Source organism: Amblyomma maculatum, chromosome 8 (assembly GCF_055883805.1).
Source record: "Amblyomma maculatum isolate TAMU_Amacu chromosome 8, ASM5588380v1, whole genome shotgun sequence".
NCBI classification, from domain to species: domain Eukaryota; kingdom Metazoa; phylum Arthropoda; class Arachnida; order Ixodida; family Ixodidae; genus Amblyomma; species Amblyomma maculatum.
Window position 1 is genome coordinate 95,358,103 of NC_139351.1, and position 21,997 is coordinate 95,380,099.

Genomic DNA, 21,997 nt, shown 5'->3' on the forward strand with positions numbered 1-21,997 from the left:
GGATTACCACTCGTTGTGCTGCCCAAAAACTATCCTCGTTTCTTCTAAAAGCAGCAGTGGGAGTCTCGCCATTAGGTGTCTTCAGTCATGGTGCTTGATTTGCCACTAGTTCTAAGTTATTTTGCAACAGTTTGCAAAAGCAGTGATGGCATTGCTTTTGAAAGCATTGCTAGGATTGAAGACACAATGTACCAACATTGTGAAATTTTAATATTTTTACGGCATGTCGCGCATTTCATTTTATTGTATTGTTCTGAATTATTTATATGTGATACACTAAGGTGGCAATATTACTCTCGTGGACACTGCACAAGAGCTACACGCCACCGAAGCGAGGCTGCATGGCGTCCAACGTCAGCGGCGTCAACTGTGCTGGGTTAGCGGGGTTGCAGCGGTGACGGCAGGAGTGCCAGGCGCAGCTGACGTTACCGAACCGCTCGGAGAGAACGCGTCGGCGGGCCGTATGACGTAATGCTCCGTGGAAGGCCACGGCACGCAGTATTCTGGCGGCTGCAGCACCATCTCGCTGATGGGCGGGCACTCAAACGCCTTCGCGAAATCGGGCAGGTGACGCAGCAGCGTGTTGAGCCTGTGAGTGTACGCATGGGGCTTTACAACCTAATCGACAATGATTAATTCTAAAGCATTTCTTGCCTCACGCTTCGTGTGATCAGAAAATGTCCTTCGCACATCTTGATCACCCACAGATCAATAATAATCAAATAATAGATGATTAAGCATGATATTTATGATTTAATTAGTCACGGTTAGTCATAGCTAGTCAGTCATGGTTAGCCGTAGCAAGGGTTACAGCGTCCGACGTCATAACAGCTCAACATGTCTGAACATGCCAGGCGTTGCCATAGTAACAGTGGTGGCGTCACTTCATTATTTCGCATTAGGGAGGCAAAAGTGCAACCCGACTTTAATTCCTCACGCATGCGAAATGCGGCAGCAGAGAGTAGAGGCTATGAGAAAGCCTGACAGAAGTCCCTGCTTCCACAGAGGTTGTGTCCAGTAAGGTCAAAATGCATATGTTAGTAATACTCTTAATTACCAAAAAAGACGCATGATGTAGATGGTAAAAGATAAATGGACAGTAATATCTGCGGTATACATATCTGCACGTAATTATTAACTGAAATATTGCTTTATTTTCATAGAGAACGTTTCCATCCCTTCTCAACGAATTCGAGAAAAACGACAAGAATATATATGAACAACACTAATATAATAATATTGCTGGATATATGAGAGCAAAAAAAAATCGTAAAATCATTGAGACGTACTGATTATTTACTGAGAGGAACTGCTATAATGGCGAGTTTTGCAGTTTCTGAAAATGCACATTGGACCGACTGGTGCAAGAGATGACGAAACAATGTGAGTACTTCTATTTGGCTTCAAAATACAAAACTTCTCGAAATTATCTGGTTTTTGAATGTGTGCTAAAAGTTAAACGTGCAGTGCTTAGCAGTAAAATAATAATAAAAAGAAACGTGAATAACTTGGAAACTGAAGGTTGGCGACACAGAAGTAAGTAACAGAAGCGGCTTAGGAGAGTAGCTGGTCATTCTTTTCAATAAGTTAATAATTTATTCCTGTACCGTGTTTACCCACCTGACGCTATTCGGAGGCAATAATCCGAACTCGATCAGCTTCCGGTTGGCGTTGGGGGAAAGCACCTCACACATGTACTGCGTATCGCGAAGCCACAAAGAAAAATGAAATAATGAATAAATATATAAGACAGAGAATAAAGTAGAATATTAAGGATAAAAAAGATTAATGGAAAGAAGGGACAAAATGAAATAAGAAATATGCTCTTTTTTTCACATGAAGTATTATAACCTTGATTCAAATGCCTGTGAGCAGCGCTGCTTATAGAGGGAAATCTTCAAATTTATTTATTTATTTCCAAATACTACAGGCAGCAGCGCTGCCCAAGCAGGAGAGGGATGCATTTGTGCATTTTGCGGTCGAAGTAGTGATTTGGCACCCAGCCTGCTTTCAAAAACATACACAAGATAACTATACAGCTTTCTGGAAACTTCCCTATTAAAATGTCTGAAGATTGTTTGGTTGGTTTGTGGGGTTTAACGTCCCAAAGCAACTCAGGCTATGAAAGACGCCGTAGCGGAGGACTCCGGAAATTTCGACCACCTGGGGTTCTTTAACGTGCACTGACATCGCACAGCACACGGGCGCCTTGCTTTTCGTCTCCATCGAACCTCTAGCCCGGGACCATCGCCTGTCCAGGGCAGGCGATGGTCTCGGGTTAACTAAGCTAAGCTAAGCTAAGCTAAGCTAAGCTAAGGGTTAATCAACTAAGCTTTCGAAGATGACCGGTAGATGGCGGAGCGAGGAAGCAGCAAGTCCCTTGATAATTTTGATCAACAGGCTTTAGCAGCAAGTCACCAACTCGAAGCGACACGTTGTCTTAGCATTGTGAGCAGGAAGGCATTGGCCTCGTGGTCGGTCCCCGGCAAAAACGTATTTTTCTTAAACTTCGACATTTCTAAGAAAGCTATACAGGTTTCTTTTGCAGCAACATGATCATACGTTCTTGTGAATTCCAATGAATATTTAATCAGCTTGGTGTACATGTGAGTGCTTTTAAGAACTAGGTGATAGAATAAGGTTGTATTGAGTGGTGGTTTACGGTATTTTAGGAGTTAGGTTAAGGTAGGTTTAGTTGTAGTGGCGCGTATTTACTGCACACATTCAATGGCTTTCTAAGGACCACTGACTGCCCCAATGACATTAAGCCGATTTTTCTGAACCACTTTTTCTGGACACTTCCCTCGCTGCCGGGTTCCCTTGCTAACCAGGCATATAGGGCTTTCGACTGAATTCATACTGTAAGGATAGAGAGGGATGTGCCACAAGCGCTGTGTTTGTTCGCGTGTCTTGTTGTTCTCTTGTCCGTCATCACATGTGCACTGCTGCTGAAACAAAACATCACCTGCCGACGCATGTGAAAAGCAGAATCGCGTACCTCTCCGAAGGAGTAAAAGAAGATTTCTTCACTGGTGAGGTTCTTTGCCCTGGGGAGCTGGAAGTCGGGCTCCGGATGTGCCGCCTCCTTCACCCGCCGCCGATAGTACTGCGCATTGTATACCGTCCCTCGAATTGAGTGAAAGTGAGACGAGACAAATGACTGGAGTCATCAGGCGTTAGAAATGCAAGAAATGCAAGCCAGTGTATCTTTCACCAGAGTCCCCCGCATCTGGTCCTGTCAAGTATTCATACCTCACAAGCAAGTCGAATTGAGAGACAGTTGAATTCAGAAATACAAAGTTGCGTTTGGCGAATAACATAGCTATAAAGCTGGAAAACCCGCTTCGACCTGTTACGGCGGTGAGCATAAAGTACTTGAACCTCAAAGAACCAATTGATGCCTTGCTATCATTGAAAAACAATGGGCTGTGTGGCCACACTGGTGTACCATGGTTTGCACGGCATTTACGAGCTTCAATTGTCTTGTAATTCTTCACAAAAGACAGACTGTAATATAATTATACAGGGACTGCCACTAATCCACACAAGATAAGAGTGATTTATACATGTCTAGAATTGCTGTAGGCCTATAACATAAGCCGAGCACAGCAGTTTGGAGCGCCACGATAATTAAGAACCTGTATTGGTGTTTGGGGTCCATCATTTGACGTTTTCTGTCCTTTCGATTCCACTCCTGCCTGTGGACACCTCTAAACTTGCCCCCCTCTACAAGCCGATCCTTGCTAGATTTCTTTCGAGAATCCTAAACCTATCTATATATGTGAATAAAACGTTTTATACCAGGCACGCTATTGGTATCGGCTTCAAGCGGGCTGCGCTTGCGTTTGCACGAGTATTGAAGTACCCTCTGTGCTGGGCTGCATTTGTCCTTGCGAATACCCTCAAAAGCTTTATAATTCTTATGCTCACCCATAGGGCCGCCTGGAGCGCCATGCTGTCGACCAGGTTGCCTGCGAATGTCCTGTTTGCGTCCACCTGAGAAATTTCCAACAACAATAAGAAAAGCTGCCCATCATTGCCTACGTATGGCTAATAAGGTATGTGGGCGGTATCAGCTCGTCAAAAAGCTTGCTCTACATCGAGTCCTTTGAAACGTTCCTCTCGTCCTGTTCCCAAGATGCGCTGTCAATGGCTATTCTTCACTGCTCAAGTCAGAAATTTAGTTTCTCAAATTTGGGTTTTTTGGCGCGGTCTATTGCCTCGGGATTGTGGCAGCTGCTTTAAGATAGATGCACTTGTAAAAGACTGGTTACTGCACATGTGCCACACTGTCCGAGATCTCCTCCTCGGAAGTTTTGCTTTCTGGGTTTGGCAAGGGAGCCAACAATGCAAACACAGGGGCCTGTTGGTTGATCATACTGGGGAATACTGCTCTACTTGATAGACAGAGACAAGTGAAAGACGACCCACGAATGAAGCGCATTCGTGTGTCGTCTTTCACTTGTCTATAGCTGTCTATCAAGTAGCGCAGTATTCCCCAGTTTGGCAGGGGAGGTATTTTACCCCGTAGACGCTATAGGCATAGTAAGCAGCAGGTAGAGAGATTACTGCAGACAGTTTCGTCTTGTTGAGTGTGAAGTAGTTTTTGCAATGCATGAGGGATGACAAGAGAGCTTTGGCGAGGGTTTCTTTAATTCAAATTTGCTGTCAGCTTTTCCGCTTTTTTATTCGGGGCATACTACTAGTGCCTTTCAATATTTTGCTTTTTTCTTCTAGCTCCAAGCAATCAATTTCAGCATCTACACTAGATAGAAAGCGAAGCTAGTAAGTGGCTGTTTATGATGAAAATTTCTGGCGCGAAGTTTACAAGCAGTGAGAAAGCGGACACGGCGCGCGTCTTGTCTTTTTTTTTTTTTTTTTTGTGCTCGTTAAGTTTGCGCACACAATTTTTCATAACGAACTAGGCATCCTGAAATGTGGTACCTGCATCCGGAACTTAGGTTCGAGCACGTTGTAGATGTTCCGAAAGCAGGCCGTGTAGTTCTCCCAGCGGTCGCGTGCGGTGCCCCACAGCCAGTCGGCGTCCTCCGGCTCGGAGCTAATGCGTGTGCCTAAGGAATGAAGGAAAGAGAGGAAGCAACTGACAGACATCACAAACAAAAACAATCAAGCTAGCCAGAGAGCGAGATAACAGCAAACAAATAGAAGGAGAGGATAGAAGAGGGTGAGGGAAAATGATCTGCTTCCAGGCCCACTTCGAAGATGTGGTCACCAAGTTCTCGATTTCGTTATGAGGGCAGGTACATATGAGCCAGGCCAAATGAAGCAGGTACTAACTTTTTTCTTTCGGCAGAGGAGAGCTCAGAAAGAAAAATAAAAAACGTTTGGCCTGCAATCATACGTCACTTTGTTTAGTGACACAGAGCACCCTTTCCTTGAAAACGGAGCTTTTGTAAGCTAGAAAAGGGTAAACGGGGTAAATGTAGATGCCGCGGTTTTTGGACAATTGTACAAAAAGGCTGACATTACGTCAAAACAGTAATTCCCCCGCCGATTCCTGTGGCGAAATTTTTTTTTTTTCAAGAGTTCAATTCGAGTTGCTTGCAAAAAGGTGTTCTGTTTTTAAAACGCAGTTCTTTTACTGAGCTAAATGCAGTTTCTTCCGTTAGCCAACATATGCGGAAAGAGCGGAGCAAATTGATGGTTTTTATTTAAGTACAGCGGTTGTAAGGCTTTGTGCTATATAGGGCCCTTTAACAATTATGGTCACCGTACAGAAATGCTCTATGCAAGATGAGGCCGCGTTAACGCCTACCGTGAGGATCCAGAGCCTTGCCCATGCCGAGGCCAATGAGGTGCAACAGCTTGGGTAGGTACACCAGGCTACGATGGACGGAGCAGTAGGAGAATGGTTGAATGATAATGGCGAAGCAGAAGGTAAACACCATAGAATAGTGACAAACTAAAGCAGGAAAGCGCCAATAGACGCTCTGCTGCGTTTGTAGAGACTATTGGATTTTTCCGTCGATTCATATACCTTATGGAAAGGGACGTAGTAAAGAACAGTTTAATACAATGTGAAAAAGAAAAGAAAACAAAGAAAATAGAATAAAGATGTTTTTCGAAAGTCATCGAATAATGACTGATGCGCAAAATCCAAGATCACTGTTTTGAGCTTTTAAGTTGGACGCGATTTTTACGTTGTAGACGCTTACGGAATCTGAGGAAAGGGGGTGAAATAAGGCGTGCCACGCACGGGTAGTTCCCTAGCGAAATGAACTCATAATCGCCGCAATCTACTAAATATCTGAAGGTTACTATTGACTATATTAACGAACTCCTCTCAATAGCGACCTTCGCACCAGAGCTAGCCCCATCGCGAACTCTACACTAATAAAAATATTACACTATAGAGGTTCATTTCCGTGTCTAACTCACACCCTCAGGAAAGGGTGTACTGAGGTACTGATGCTCCTTATAATCGGTGCAGTGCTTCTTACTGCGCTCATTAAAAGCGTGCATCCAATGCATCCTTTATGGATGGTGCGCGTTATAGGCACGGAAAGAATGGGATATTATTTACAGTGTAGTCAGCTAAATGGCCAAAGCCTATCTGACGTAGTCGCTGCCAAAATTTATTAACAAGGCCGATCAACTACGCTCGCAAATCTGAGATTGTCGGTCATGTAAACATGGACTGTCCTATAGAAAATGAGCTCATAAGGCGAGTGAATTTGAGGTCTATTATGTGGCCGACTCTGTCGTGCGAAGCCAACTGATTAGATCGAAGGTCAAGAACAATTTTTTTCGCACCGCGAGGCAGCTCAGGCTCTTAGTGCACACATTTATTTGTAATGCGCGAGACTCAACATAAACAGACTTAAAGGGCCCTTGAAACGATATTTGCGGTATTATTTCTCTAGAGAAAAAAAAAACATAGAAGGAATCTTTGTAAATATTGGAGCCAAATTTAAGTGCTTTGTGGGCAGCCGATAATTCACAAATAATTTTAAAGACGTGCCCCTAGCGGTCGCTAGCAACCGATTAGGGCGACAATATTCCCGTAGACGCGAAATCTCCCCAGTGACGTCATCGGGGTGTGATGTGTTCGTCTACTCATTGGACGCTCCCAAGTGACGCTGGCGGAACGGGGCGTGGGGGAGAGGGGGGGGGGGCGTCGCGGCTTGTTTGTTTTCTTAATTTTTCTTTCCTCGCCGTCGAGTTGAGGGGGAGAGTAAGAGTGTCACTTTTGATCGGCAATATTTTTTATACTAGACGCTAGGGTAAATACTTTTTCGTTGCGGAGAGGGCTTATGGGACACCTATCGCCCATGTGCGTTTTCGCGTTTTAGTAAATAGCTGTTCATAGGCCTTTTAAAATTTTGTTTGTGAAACTTAGTTTGTGAAACTTTCACTTACAGTGAGCTTAACACAAGTAACCGTGGGTTAACAAAAAGCAGCGAAATGAGCTCTTGTTGCGGTGCTCTAAGCTAAGTGCCATGACAGGATGGCGTCTTTGTGTTCACGTTGGTAGGTGCTGGGTCTGAACCTCGGTGTGCACGCCTACACCGTCCTTTTAGTGGCTAAGAAGGGTTCCAGAACAAATATTTCGATGAAGCGCCTGATGCATTGAAGTTCTGAATTCATCATGTGCGGTGAAGCCCCAGCGCCGTTCTCTTGCCTTGATTAACCTAAGAAATAATAGACTGTTTCTTCCCAGTGCTCGGTATTACAGTCGAAAAGCTAGAGAAACATTTCTTTGATGCTTTTGACTGTTGTAAGAACAGAAATATGTGTAGTAGCATTCAAAATTTTGGGTGGTTGCAACCTAAATGTAGTCGAGAACTACAGACTGCATAAAAGTACTACAGAAAAAAAAAAAAATCACATACTGGATATTTGTGCTACTTTTGACACGGTTCTTAGTCTTTACTACTGGGTAGCCATTGTTCACCGCCCAACTAGCGGATATTACAGATATAGATAAAGATTAAAAATTTGAGTAGAACCTAGGTCATCTGTTCAATTCGGCGCTGGGTTGGCCCTGGACGAGTGAAAACATCTTATGCAAATCGGTCTGTATGACATGCTGCCATTTAGTTTTCAAAGTTCAGTAATTTGTACTGAATACACGTCTGCCTTAGAACGCTTGAGTAAAGCTGCTAACTGCTGACATGCAGCAAAGTAGGACAACGTTTTATGACTACTCATTATATTATTCAAGTTGCCACAATATTGAGAGAAGGAAAGAACGATATTAACGACACTCACTTCCTTTCTCCCTCCTCGAAGAGGTGCCCATGGAACAAGACGTGTGGCACATCTGAAGGAAAAAAAAATATTTAGCGGCCTTACTACTGTACTGTAGAGACTGCAATTGAGATGAATTATTATTTGAGGTTTATTTGTTTCTGTACAGTAAGTTTAAATCATTGAAGGATATCAAATGCGTGATTTATATATATCATGTTATTTTTTCTCCGTAAGCATTTTGACGACGAAGGAATGCTAGGCTTCGTTTCTACTGTGCTAAAACCACGAGGACACATCATCATCATCATCATCATCATCATCATCATCATCATCATCATCATCATCATCATCATCATCATAATTTATTTTCCCTTAAGGACCCCTAGGCGGGGAATTACATAAGGGGGGAGCAAAAATAAACGAAATCACAAAGAAAAGGAAGGCCATATAGAAGAAAGCCGATATCACAACGCTCAGGGAAGGTGCGCGAGGCAAAATTAATCACGGTCGTATTCGCACCGACACCCCAATTAAACACGTCGTATCATTGATGTGAGCTCAGATGAGCCTAGCGTGCAAAGACCAAAAAGCACAACCGGGAAAATGAGAGGGGAGTACGATATTTCACGGGACCAGTCCACACTACTACTAAAAGAAAAAAGCATAATAGAAACAAGTTACTGCTTTATGAAAGCGTTCATGCTAAGGCCTCGTGATCGAAAGTTACAGCATCCATATTTTGTCCCTCTGACGTTTTCGCGCGTGAGAAACGAACGAAGCGTAATAATTACTTGCCTAGCTCGACAAGTTTTACTGCAACGTATACATTGTTGTTGTTATTTGCATCCTGGTCCTCGTACGGTAGCGCATATTATTATTCTGGCACCGTAATATCAAAATTCTTATCTGTACAGTAAACAAGTTCCCCCTCCACTAAACAGTGTCCGCATTGACTACTGAGAAGAGCTCCTCGGGTTGAAATCTACTGTCTGCTCAGGTGTGAGCCTAACGTGTTTCTAGGCCCACAGATATCCTTGGCCTATCTCTCTGGCATTATCGACAACTTACGAACTTTTTCTAGGCATGCATCTTGCAGCCCTCCTTTTTAGGCTGTTATCTGTTTCATCTACCAGGTGTAACAGTAGTAATATCTGTGACTTGAGCTATGATGTCGTGCACATGTACTGTTATCTGGTCCACATTCCTATTGTTACCTTCCCTAAACGACTGCTGAAAGCGTTGGCTACGGTAATAGTAGGCACATTCATTCCTCATTCCTACCTTTATGCTGCAACTGCTTCTTTTGAGGTAATCAAATGTTTATTTTTTTACCACTTCCGCTGAAATTAACCATACGGCTGAATCTGGATATTCCCATTGTTTGCGTGGTGTTTACTCATAAAATCGAGGTCACGGGAATGCTATAGGAATGTCATATCTGCGCAAGAATTGTATACTTGTGTAAATGCTGAAACAATGTTTTGTCTTCGAAGTTTGTTATTAGACGCAGAGTGTGATCTATCTTCGAAACAATAAGCTGCTTTACGTGGTTATCTAAATTAGTTTTAACTGAATGGACGGACAAAACCCACAAAAAGTGGTCAAAAGTATTCAGCTCAACATTTTGTGTACGCATAGTGACAAATATCGTCCTTAGTAGTGTTTTGTTTACTTTTAGGAAGCAAAGGCAAGGTAGCCTGATCAGGAACAGAATCTAAGACAGTGTCTACAGCGTTGCAGAGTTTTGCTTACATAGGGTGTTGGTGCCATAGTTGTAGCGGCAGTTCATGTCGAGCACTTTATATGGGGGCCTGCGATTGAAGAGAATCATTACACATCAGTCACAATTTCAGAAGCACTTGGTGCCCTACTCACTGCAAACTAAATTCCAGTTTCAGTGTCTATGGCTCATACTTTCCAGAAAGGCTGCACTGAGGTAATGACGCACCCTTGTTTTAGAAAGTGCGAGTTTAGACAAGAAAATGCACCTTGAGGATGCGATTTTTTTTTACAATGCTGACTACATAGCGTGAGAGCAAAATTGAGAACAAATGGTTTTCAACACATGTGCACAGATATTCATATAATCTAACGTGCCCACTGTGATATCAGATGGCAAAGAAAAATGAAAGCCTTATCATATTGTTACTACTCCTATATTGGCGCTGAACTTTAAACGGCAAGCGCAATGGGGAGGCTGAAGTTTCAGTACCGTATGCTGCAATCTTCTACTGGCACCCTCCTACAGTAACGCACGTTGCGTATTCTGGAGGCGAAGGAGAGATTTTTTCGACCGAACTCAAAGGTGTGCCATCGAGAATAATCACTAACGCTTCGGGTCCGCAAAACGCAACACGAGGGAAAAGATGCCCTTCAAGAAAACATGTGTAAGAATAACGCCAGGATAATCGATGTCGCCTACAAAGAGCTCGACAAAGCTGTTTGCTGACAAGGTCGATGTTGAATGGTGAGGGAAGAAAACGTCGATAGGTCAGCGATGATTGTATAGCGCAGCATGGTTCACACGCTTCATTGTTCCAATTAAAAGTTCACGAAACTGTTGGGTAGGCGAGACAAGCGAGCATATATTGAATGCTCTTCTTCTTGTAATGCAAATTCTTTGATGCCATGACTAAGAAATAGCTTTAGGGGAGTAACATCGTTTCTTAGACGATAATTTTGCTCCTAGATATAGTATTCCGTTTTTCAGTAGTGCGAAGTTCCCTATTTCTCGAAGGTTTCTACGGTTTGGGAGATGATCGTAAAATTGGCTCCCTTCAAATGCATACACAAGACATTTTCACCTACCCGAACTGCTCTCCCTTTTCCAGGAATATGCTGTAGTTGTAGTATTCGCTGACCTCCACCTTGCGAGCTTCCACTGCTGCCTTCGCGATACTGTTGCTGTCGACATCGATCTGCATATCAAGTAAGGACATGCGGTCACGCGTGCTGCTCCAGACTGAAGAAAAGAACAACAACAACGAAAAAACCTCAACAGAACAAGCCCTCCAACTAGACACAGTAATTTCAGATTGTAGGCCACATACACTGAGTCGGCAGTTTTCAATTTGTGGTAAACATTTTTAACAGATTGCGCGCAACCAGAACATAAGCCTCAGGGGCCAGATGAGTGCATTTGCGCGCGGATGAGGTTAGTTTATCTTGTAAGGGACGCGGTTAAACGTTGTCTTTGGGGTCATCGGTATCCTACTGTGGTGCTTCTTGGAGCATAGAGCGGCTTCACTGTCCTTACGACTGCGAAGAGAAGTGCTCGACAGGATACTGCTACAGCCATTGGTTGTATTACAAAGCTATGCCAATGCGTAGCAGTGCCAGCGACACATTCTGCTTTTTATTTTCGCTATTTTTCGTGTTCCTGGAAATCAGGATGCCGACTATACTGCTAGTAAATTTACTGCGCATTCTGGATAGTGTGCAATCAGTCAGCCAACTAATGACAATTTGCGTTTGATGCGTGATAACCTCCACTGCGTATGTGGAAATAAATACAACACAATGACTTAGTAAATTGATGCCCTAGCCAGTTGGCCAAGTGATGGCAACAGAAATAAAGCGCAGGTAACACAAAACAGCGATAGAATCGCACTGAGTGTTAAGACGAAAGCCTTCAATGCCTCGTCGTCATGGACAAATTGTGTCCCGCTTTTGCTGCGGCTCTGATTGGTCGAGAGGGGGTGAGGTCATGGAAATCTCGACCCACCACAGAGCACCACTACAGTATGCGCGAATGCGTGCCTTATACGGTCATATACCAATCGATTATCAATTATTAATTAATTGAAATTTTAAAATTAGTGAGTAGCTGATGACTAATTAATGAGATCAGTTAATGACTAAATAATAAGCGTAGTTATTGACTAATTTATGATCTAAACTTAGACGTTTGTAGATATTGTGTAGACAATGCTTTCGCCTTTCACTACTTTAGTCGCTAAAGTCTCTCGTGCGCATGATAGCCTGAGTTGCTTATGCGCCATAAAACACAACACAAAAGTCTCTCGTAATATTTTCATGCCAAGCTGAGCGATTGCAACTAAACGGAACCTGCACCCAAAAATATTTCCAAAGCTCAAAATGTCAACGTTTAAAACCTATACTTATCAGAGACAGGGATGTACACTGAAAGTGACGGTTGACATGAGATAGTGCCAGTTCGCTTAAAGCGCAAACGAAAAAAAAAAAACGTGGCTTTCTATTTTTGTGTAGGCCATTTTGTTGAGACTACAACATTATATATTGGTGCCCCTCTGGGAGTTTCTTATTTGAGTGACAACCACTTGCATTGCAAAATAACATTTTGAAGGTGAAAACGAGTTGATGGAACTCGAAGAAAACGCAGCAATGAAGGCAAAGTATACCACTATAAGCCTCGAGGCATTCTGCAGTGGCTGGGGACTGCAGAAATATTTTATCTTTGTCATGAGGTGGCTGTAAAGCTTTTGTTGCAGTTTGCTGTGAGATATGCATGCTTTTGTAATGACAGTGTACACTGTGTAATCCCATTGGCCTTAAAACTCGTTCTGTACAAGCGACGACATTTAAACGTAGTGCTTAGGGCGGTTGTAAGATGTTCAGCACACGGTCCGACGGCTTTTCTGATTTTGTTCAGTAACGTTTTGTGATACCCGCCTTTTACTTAATTGTAACCAGATTGCAGTGATTTCGGGACTGCTGATGAGCATTTGACCACGTTTTCAAGTTTTCATTGAGTTGGGTATAACCTCAGCAACCTTGACACTCTCTCATTCTTGTAACAGTTCATGGTGCTGCCACTTCATGGCGGGAACAAGGAGACGCACAGATCGCACTATAAAAATGAGTCATATGTACTCACCGAAGGAGGAGGTATCGAGATGGGATCACCTTGTATAATGTGCGGCGTGAAGAACATGATCACTCGCATCTTTTCGAGCTGGCAACAGAGGGCGGGAAAGTACGCACTTATGGCGACGATACCTCGGCAATCGTGGATAAATGAGAGTGAATAGAGTATAACACTTCCGGTTTGTACCGCCATATTTTTCATCATCTACGCAAGTTTTTGTTGATTGGTTGGTTACCAGCAAGTTTTTATAATTGCTTATTTAGTATACCGACCACATTACGAGGCCAGCTTTGTACCTCGATACAAGCATCGGCGAGGCGCAAATCCGGTTGGCCGAAAAGAAAGCGACTGTTTTAAAAAAAAATATTATCTTTCCATGTAAGAGTTGCTTGACTCGGAAATGACAGGAGAAAAGAAGAGAATCAGAGAGCCCCGAGAGCACGAGAAGCAGGAGCAGTCGAATTAACTGAAATTTATGAAACAGGAGGAATTACCCAGGAAGAGCCCCTGCTTTCAATGCCAGAATATTCATGTGCACTACAGCCACTACGCGGTTTTGCGCTCAAGAGCATAAGTCCAGTCGGGGTTAGAAATAAATCAGATTGTGTGGGAAGGTTAGCACTTGGAGCCCACGGCAATACTACAAATGAAGCAGTGCAGGGAGACATGGGCCGGGCGTCTTTCGAGACACGAGAGGCTGAGAGCAATGTATTGTACAAAGAACGCCTCAGGGAAATGGACAATGGGTGGGCAGGTAAAGTATTTAAATAGTTATCCCAAAGTGTATTGACTCACAGTGGCGGAAAAGGACAAAAAAAAAACAAACAAACAAACTAACCAGTAAGTATCTAGGAAGTCAGGACGGAGAAATAAAGAACATGAAACGGCAGGTAAAGATTACAGAAGCTAAAATATGGAATAATGAAATGGAAAAGAAGCCGAACTTAGACATATATAGAGAAAGGAAAACTTGAATTTAGACGAAAAACTCCTATGACAACATAACAGGGAGAGGATTTCTCTGTGACGCTAGATCAGGATGTCTTGGAACCAGAAACTACATAAGGAAGTTTAATCAAGAAGTTGAAACTTGTGCTATGTGCAGTAGATGTCCAGAAACAATTGAACATCTTATACCGGAGTGTGGTGGTACCTATGCAGATGTCGATGCGGACAAAGTCACCCTAGACGAGGTAATGAGGTTTGGAGGTAACAAAGTAAGCTTGAATTAATCGGAGGCAGATGTTAGTAAGAGATGTTGAGAGGATTGGTGGATAAATAGCACGAGGGGGGGGGGCGCATGTAAGCTAAATTGAAATTAAACAAGGGTATTTAAATATAACCCGTGTCTAAATGTAAAGCCGTTAAAGTTGGAGATATCTACGTTAAAAAGCGTAAACTAGAATGGCTGGGCATGGTGATGACCATCATCATCTTGTGTCAAAGGAGACGCTATAACATCCACACTGTTGAGTGAGCGGAAACATGCAGAGCCTGCAAAAGCAAGCCCGTCCTTGCGTCGCCTGTAATCCTTCCCTTTCAGTATTGACTGCAACTGCATAAAATGGGGACAAAAAAGAAAATCCAGGATGGGAGACACTTCAGATTGGTCTCTAAGGTAATGACGTGACAGCATAAACAGCTTTCATCTGCATCCTTTGGAGTTCACGTACGTGAACTTTTCTGCTCCGTTTATCCCTAATCATTTAAATTGTGCCCCCTGTATTCAACATCTCACTAGCACACTATCGTTAGCTATGACGCTACGGGAAGCAGCGACTGACATCGAAATCAAGCTGTACTAAAGTACATTACGGTCCACTGTTAGGAAACGAGTGATCGCATGGACTACACATTTCGTAGAGTGTTGTCACCGATAACTGGCGAGAATGGACAGCACCATGTGCATTCTGGAGAAGAGCAGTCAGAGGTGGTCACTGCGCATCCACCTTTTGTCATTGTTTGTCACCGGCTCTCGCTGGAGAGCTTTGCAAAGACCTACAGCCACACGGTCGCATGTTCTCTTTAACAGCGGAGCGTACTCTACCTGTGTAGTTAAGGTTTAGTGAGTATGACTCGAGATCTAAATGTCGTGGTGGTTTCGATTCGTACTTGAGAGGAGCTACGAAAATTGGCAGCTCCTGCCGTCTTACATGATCTCACGTAGTCACGTATGTGATCTGCTGACCAAAGAGGGCCCAGCCACGCCACCTGCCAACTATCGCCTGCCACAGCCGCTCTCGTGACTACTCAATCACAACGCTGACAGCACCGACACCGATAACAGTCCGTAGAATTTGTGGAAAATGACACCCTAAACTCTGTCTCGTTAAAATTGTTGTCGGTTCTATTTACAAAGATATACTAGTGCGGGATATTAGGCTGCCCATGACGAAGAAATACAGTGCAGGACGTAATAAAATAACGACACACAAATACAAGTTGACACACAAGCACTCTCGCCCTGTACCTTTTTATTTTTATTTTGATCTTGCGCAGAAATATTCTTTCCCTATAACGCAATAAATATTCCCGCTAAGTTTCGTATTTCACGGTAATTTTCGTATTTCTCGGCAGAAAATTCAACCGGACCATGAGGGAAGAACTACGAGGATGAGTGAAAAAATCGAGAAACAGGTGCCGTAATTGAAGACCTCGGAAAAATTTCTATCAACCTGGGTATATCTTTAACGCGAACTGATATCGTACAGCACACGGGTGTCTTTTGTGATTCGCTTCCATTGAAACGCAGCCACTAAATTACCCCGCATGCTGTGCAATGCGACTGCAAGTTAAAGAACCCTGGGTGACCGTAATCAACTTGGAGCTCTCCTCTATTCCGTTCCATTCTAAATCCATTACCTAATACCTAATACCGTGACAGACACCACGGTGAAGTTGTGGTGTCTGCCGAGATATGACTGTTACTGAGTATTTCTTTTTCTCATAGATATTTACCTTGCTGGAACCGTCTACTCTCATATTGTAAGGCAGCCAGTCAGCGTTTCCCAGGAAGAGGCCGAACACGTCCTTCAGGGCCTCGACCGTTTCCAGGTGGTCCTTGATACTGCCCTGCGAGGTCAAACAAGCGAGAATATGAGGGTCCAAATAGTAAGAAAAAATTTACTGCGGTTTAGATTCGGTTAGACATAGTATGAAGCGATAGATCGGGCCGATGTGTGAGGCGCGCCTTTAAATATACTAGAGATTGACGTGAGCGATCATGTCTCGCCACGCAGCTACTGACACGTTAAGCTACTTCCCACCTCAGTTAACATTTCACCTTGACCTTAACCTTTAGTCGGAACATAGCTACCCAAATTGGTTGTTGCTTAAGTTTCAACTTGACCTCGAAGCAATTTCAAGGTCATCAGAAGCGCACAGTTAACTTATCGCTTCAAAAATGCGGGCACGTACTTACGTGGGATACGCTGACTACAACTGCCGCAGGTATTAAGCAAAAAAAGTGATGACGGCCATGACTGAATACAGGTACCTCGGTGAGAAATCTGTGCGACCAACTTCTCACCAACGTCCTTGCTCTCCCTGGTGCACCTATCGAAATGAACAAACACTTCGGTATCAACAAAATACGGAGAAATTAACGTGCTCCGTGAGCCCCGCATTAACGCATCGGCCACTCTGGCCAGTGTGCGCAAAGCGGAGGACAAAGGGGTCTCCCCCTCTGTCAGAGTCATGTGTCCTGCTACCTTACGTACAAGAGCTTGGCTGTAGGCCATTTGGTGGGACATCGTAAATTAAAACCACGGAAAATACAGGACGGAGGCAAGGAGACGACTTCTTGTCTCTGTCGTCTTCCCTCCACCCTCTAGTTTCTGCAGTTTTATTTTACAATGCCTAGGTACACGGGCCAGACTGGCCGATGCATTAAGGTGCGGCTTACGGGTAACGTTAATTAATCAGAAAAGAAGTCTTCAAACCTAGCTTATCATTGCTTCTCCTCTGAATGACCTCCGCATTTTGTTATTGCGATACTGTTCTTTGTTCATGCCGATCAGCGCACAATGGAGGTGGATAAGCTATTTCATACTACCAGAAAAAGCAACGGGTGCGTTAGTGAGCCGAGTGTGGCTTGACTTCTCCAGAAATGAGCAGGTATTACAGTGGATAGCGGTTCGACGAAAACTCCACGTGCTTCCTGAAGCGGCGTCACCTTTTAAGGCGAAAACCTTCAATGGCTCATGACTCGCCAGCGTGTCCGTGCGTTAGCGATAAGTGTCCGCGGGATACCGCGAGACTGACGTCACCACCTGGTGACGTCATCACGGAGTTAAGCTAAGGTTCTTTTCTTTGTCTTCTTATCTTCAAATTTCGCTCATCTCCAGATTAACCTCGACCATTCTCTTAAAGGCTCCGCCTTCTAGGAAACGGGTCTCCGAGAAATGGTCTCGCCCGACGAGGCACAAATCGACAGTTTGTATAAAAAACCGGTTTATTCCGGGTCAACAAAAAGGCTCTGCAGAACGATACATCGGAAGAGACTGTAGAGTGAAGCATACGTTCCAGGCCTGCTGCAGCGCTATGCAAAGATTAAAAAAGAATAGGGACTGTGCTTTTACACGGCAGGGCATGGGAAAACCAAACTTGGGCACGAATAAGGGGATGCGGCACGACAAAATCGCTCATAGCGGCACCAGAGACGATGCTTCGCGCGTGGTAACAACTCACGCCAACAGCCTTTCCGGAGGCATCGCTTCTGTCTTCATCCTGATTGGGCTTCGCTCCGCCGTCCGTATTCACCCAGGATGCATCGTGCCGCTTGCTGACAGCATGATCGCGTCCCAGCCGCTCTGTCACGGAATCCCATCGCTTGGCTTCCCTTTGTCCTTATTAAGGCTCTCTCAAGCCGAGCACATGTCACGCCCCGCGGTAAAGTCTGCACATGCGCATTTGCGCTACCTCCGCGAGCACCAAGACGGAATGGAAGGAGCGCACGTAGTTCAAAAGCCCATAAGAGGGGCGGGAGGCCCACACCCTCTAGTTACATAATACATTATTTATTTACAGGTCAGCATACACATACTGCAGCATTCCTTCCTCTGTCATTGAGCGGCTCCTCGTCACGACACCAGAAACCAGTCTCATTTTGCAGCGTCGCTCGGACTCCTCAAACTCCGTAATTAAGTGTATGAAGCGACAGTATTAATTACTATCGTATTCGGCTTTCCTTGGGTATCCTTAATCATGATTATTAAATTATTTATCCGTAATATCTGCGAGTTTCTTTGCATATCCTCGTTCGGGTGCATACTCTTTTCTACTCGCTTATTTACTAATTCCTTAATTTATGCCCCATAACTCATGCATGCTCATTAGCATCCATTCACAAGCTGTCACCTTACCTGAAAGACCACCGGACATAAATATGAAACACTGCTTAATTAGGCCAAGCGAGCATGGCAGCGTGGCCTAAGGGCAGTGTGTGTGTGTGACTCTGAGTGCAAGGGCTTCGGCGTGTTCGATATCGTTCACCCTGCAGTCTCGACGGAGAAGCCCCAGTTGGCAGTTTTTGGCAATCTATGTCATGTGGTATTGTGGCGCTGAATAACACAAACGACGAATCATTGTTCGACCGTGTCACCTACAACTAACGCCTGTCAGTGGTATGGCCATGATTTTTCGTTGTCAGGGAAAGAACGCTATCAGACGACGGACCAGGAAGAGGAGGACACACACATATGCGCTCCTGGTCAGTCGTTCTGGTCTTCCTGATCCGTCGTCTGCTAGTGTTCTTTCTCTGACAATGAATAAACAACTCGCCGTGCAACATACCTTGTTCATGATGTTTCGCCCACATTAAACGACGGTGGATTTTCTGTGCAGAACGGGGCGTTTGACGCTATATAGCGTCAAAAATTTGGCAACAGCTACGCTATGTCGTGATATGCGAAAACTCTGCAAAAGCTGGTGACCCCGTTTGCACGCACTTAAGATTTTCTACGGCTTCGCGTGATGTTTGCGAACGCTATATGAGCCAGAATCAAGGCGACACAACTCTGTTCTCCCTTGCCGGTTAACACTGAATCTACACTCTATCGATGATTGGAAGAGCGCAGCGCATTGGCGCTGCTAATTCTCCCGCATCTTCCTGCCTTCTTCAACTCTTTCTCCTGCGGACCAATACTACAAGCCCCCACCAGGCCCTCCCCTCCCACTTCACAGATTCAAATGCTGACAACCGACCATGTGTACCGAGTGGAGCAGGATATATACAGTTCTCCCAGTGGAAACGTCCCAGACTTATGGCCTTCACTGGGCTGAGCAATAGCAACATATTCTCGGTCTTTTCATCCCTTTTGCCTGTATCGTAAACGAACGCTTGTAAAACTGCATTTATGACTCAGTGCAAAAACTCACTCAGGGGTTACAGTGGCTGTCGAAGGGCTGTCATTCACGAAGGACGTTAATAGCCCGCTCTCACAGTAGCTGGTATGTACTCTCCCGACATAGAATCACGCTGCGGTTAGCGTGACGTTGTGGTGACGTAACTTTCATCACGTCCCAAAGCGCCATGACAGATTTTAAGCCGCAGCAGCAGCAGTTAACAAAGCCTGCTGATCGCCTCGTTTACCACCGATAAAGGCATCGTTGGCGTAGCCAAGATCTAGCCGCACGCGTGAATGAACGTAGAGGTGCCCGTAAATGTGGCAGAGCGCACCTCTTTGGAGGCGCGCATGGTCAGGTGATAGCGGTGGTAGAACCACGACAATGCCCTTGGCAGGATGTCGTCGATGAAGAGCAGGCAGAGGCGCCACCTCTCGGGCGCCTTGTGCATGTCGTGGCCGTAGCGCCAGTATACTTCGTTCAGCTGCGGCAAAATGGAGGAGAAGGATATGAGAAATGGCGTGAACTCTGTCCATATGTGGAGGTTATATACAAGAAAATCACCCTGAGGAAACCACCGTGTTGGCTCAGTGGTTAAGACACTCTACTGCTCCACCCAAGGAAGCGGGATCGAAACCCGGACGTGGAGGCCAGGTTCAAAAGCAAGGCTCCCGTGGGCTGTAAATGTCAGTGCAAGTTAAACAACCCAAGGTGGTCGATATTTCCGAAGACCTCCACTACGGTGTCTCTCATAACCTGATGCACTTTGTGACGTGAACTCCATACACTAAACCAGTGTTAATTCTGCAAAAACTTAAAAAAGGTTGCTTTCTGCTACACTACGGCTGCTTTTAAGCGATCGTCAAGCAATTAAGCGTGATCTAATACTAGGCCATCAGCGTTATAAGCAGAAGGGGCATGAAAATCGCAAGATGTAGCGTAGCCTCTTTTTTTAGGATAATGATCCACAAACTATGCTAGTTACTCATCTAAAATCAATTCCTACTCCTGTTCTTTACATTTTTCCTAATTAGAAAGCAAACAAAATATCCAAGCTGTCATCACTATTAAAGACGCTTTGATGCAACTTAATTAGATCCCTCTGTTACTTAAATAGTATACCGGTAACTTTATAAATATCTTACCGTCCAATTTTACTAGCACGTAGTAATGATATCTCTGAAATTATCGTTCATTAAAAGACCAATGAAATGCTATTTACTAAGATTACAAAACGTGCATGAGCAGTAGTAATTTCATCAATTTCTGGCGCAATACAAAACTTTTTATGCCATAAAAATAGACGTTCTTCCCCTCCCCCTTAACTGAGCCCACACCATGAAAATCGCAAGATGTAGCGTAGCCTCTTTTTTAGGATAATGATCCACAAACTATGCTATTTACTAATCTAAAATCAATTCCTACTCCTGTTCTTTACATTTTTCCTAATTAGAAAGCAAACAAAATATCCAAGCTGTCATCACTATTGAAGACGCTTTGATGCAACTTAATTAGATCCCTCTGTTACTTAAATAGTATACCGGTAACTTTATAAATATCTTACCGTCCGATTTTACTAGCACGTAGTAATGATATCTCTGAAATTATCGTTCATTAAAAGACCAATGAAATGCTATTTACTAAGATTACAAAACGTGCATGAGCAGTAGTAATTTCATCAATTTCTGGCGCGATACAAAACTTTTTATGCCATAAAAATAGACGTTCTTCCCCTCCCCCTTAACTGAGCCCACACCATGAAAATCGCAAGATGTAGCGTAGCCTCTTTTTTAGGATAATGATCCACAAACTATGCTATTTACTAATCTAAAATCAATTCCTACTCCTGTTCTTTACATTTTTCCTAATTAGAAAGCAAACAAAATATCCAAGCTGTCATCACTATTGAAGACGCTTTGATGCAACTTAATTAGATCCCTCTGTTACTTAAATAGTATACCGGTAACTTTATAAATATCTTACCGTCCGATTTTACTAGCACGTAGTAATGATATCTCTGAAATTATCGTTCATTAAAAGACCAATGAAATGCTATTTACTAAGATTACAAAACGTGCATGAGCAGTAGTAATTTCATCAATTTCTGGCGCGATACAAAACTTTTTATGCCATAAAAATAGACGTTCTTCCCCTCCCCCTTAACTGAGCCCACACCATGAAAATCGCAAGATGTAGCGTAGCCTCTTTTTTAGGATAATGATCCACAAACTATGCTATTTACTAATCTAAAATCAATTCCTACTCCTGTTCTTTACATTTTTCCTAATTAGAAAGCAAACAAAATATCCAAGCTGTCATCACTATTGAAGACGCTTTGATGCAACTTAATTAGATCCCTCTGTTACTTAAATAGTATACCGGTAACTTTATAAATATCTTACCGTCCGATTTTACTAGCACGTAGTAATGATATCTCTGAAATTATCGTTCATTAAAAGACCAATGAAATGCTATTTACTAAGATTACAAAACGTGCATGAGCAGTAGTAATTTCATCAATTTCTGGCGCGATACAAAACTTTTTATGCCATAAAAATAGACGTTCTTCCCCTCCCCCTTAACTGAGCC

The 21,997-nt window shown here is 43.8% G+C and overlaps 1 protein-coding gene across 1 annotated transcript; it reads right to left on the minus strand.

Moving 5' to 3' along the window:
* Nucleotides 1-363: 363 nt before the first annotated feature.
* On the minus strand, nucleotides 364-5,801 carry LOC146181875 (neprilysin-1-like). Its single transcript, XM_084575859.1, has 6 exons — nucleotides 5,777-5,801; nucleotides 4,945-5,072; nucleotides 3,931-3,996; nucleotides 2,999-3,106; nucleotides 1,621-1,697; nucleotides 364-589 (listed from the first exon to the last, which is right to left on the minus strand). The coding sequence occupies exons 1-6, from the start codon at nucleotides 5,799-5,801 to the stop codon at nucleotides 364-366; spliced, it is 630 nt and encodes a 209-aa protein (XP_084431985.1).
* Nucleotides 5,802-21,997: the final 16,196 nt, after the last annotated feature.

Excerpts from the sequence above, each read along its gene's own strand:
- LOC146181875 (XM_084575859.1), bottom strand. The coding sequence starts at position 5,801 with ATGGGCAAGGCTCTGGATCCTCACG. Across the intron at positions 3,997-4,944 it reads AACCTAAGTTCCGGATGCAG|GTGGACGCAAACAGGACATT; the intron begins GTACCACATTTC and ends GAAATTTCTCAG. Across the intron at positions 1,698-2,998 it reads TCTTTTACTCCTTCGGAGAG|TACATGTGTGAGGTGCTTTC; the intron begins GTACGCGATTCT and ends CGCGATACGCAG.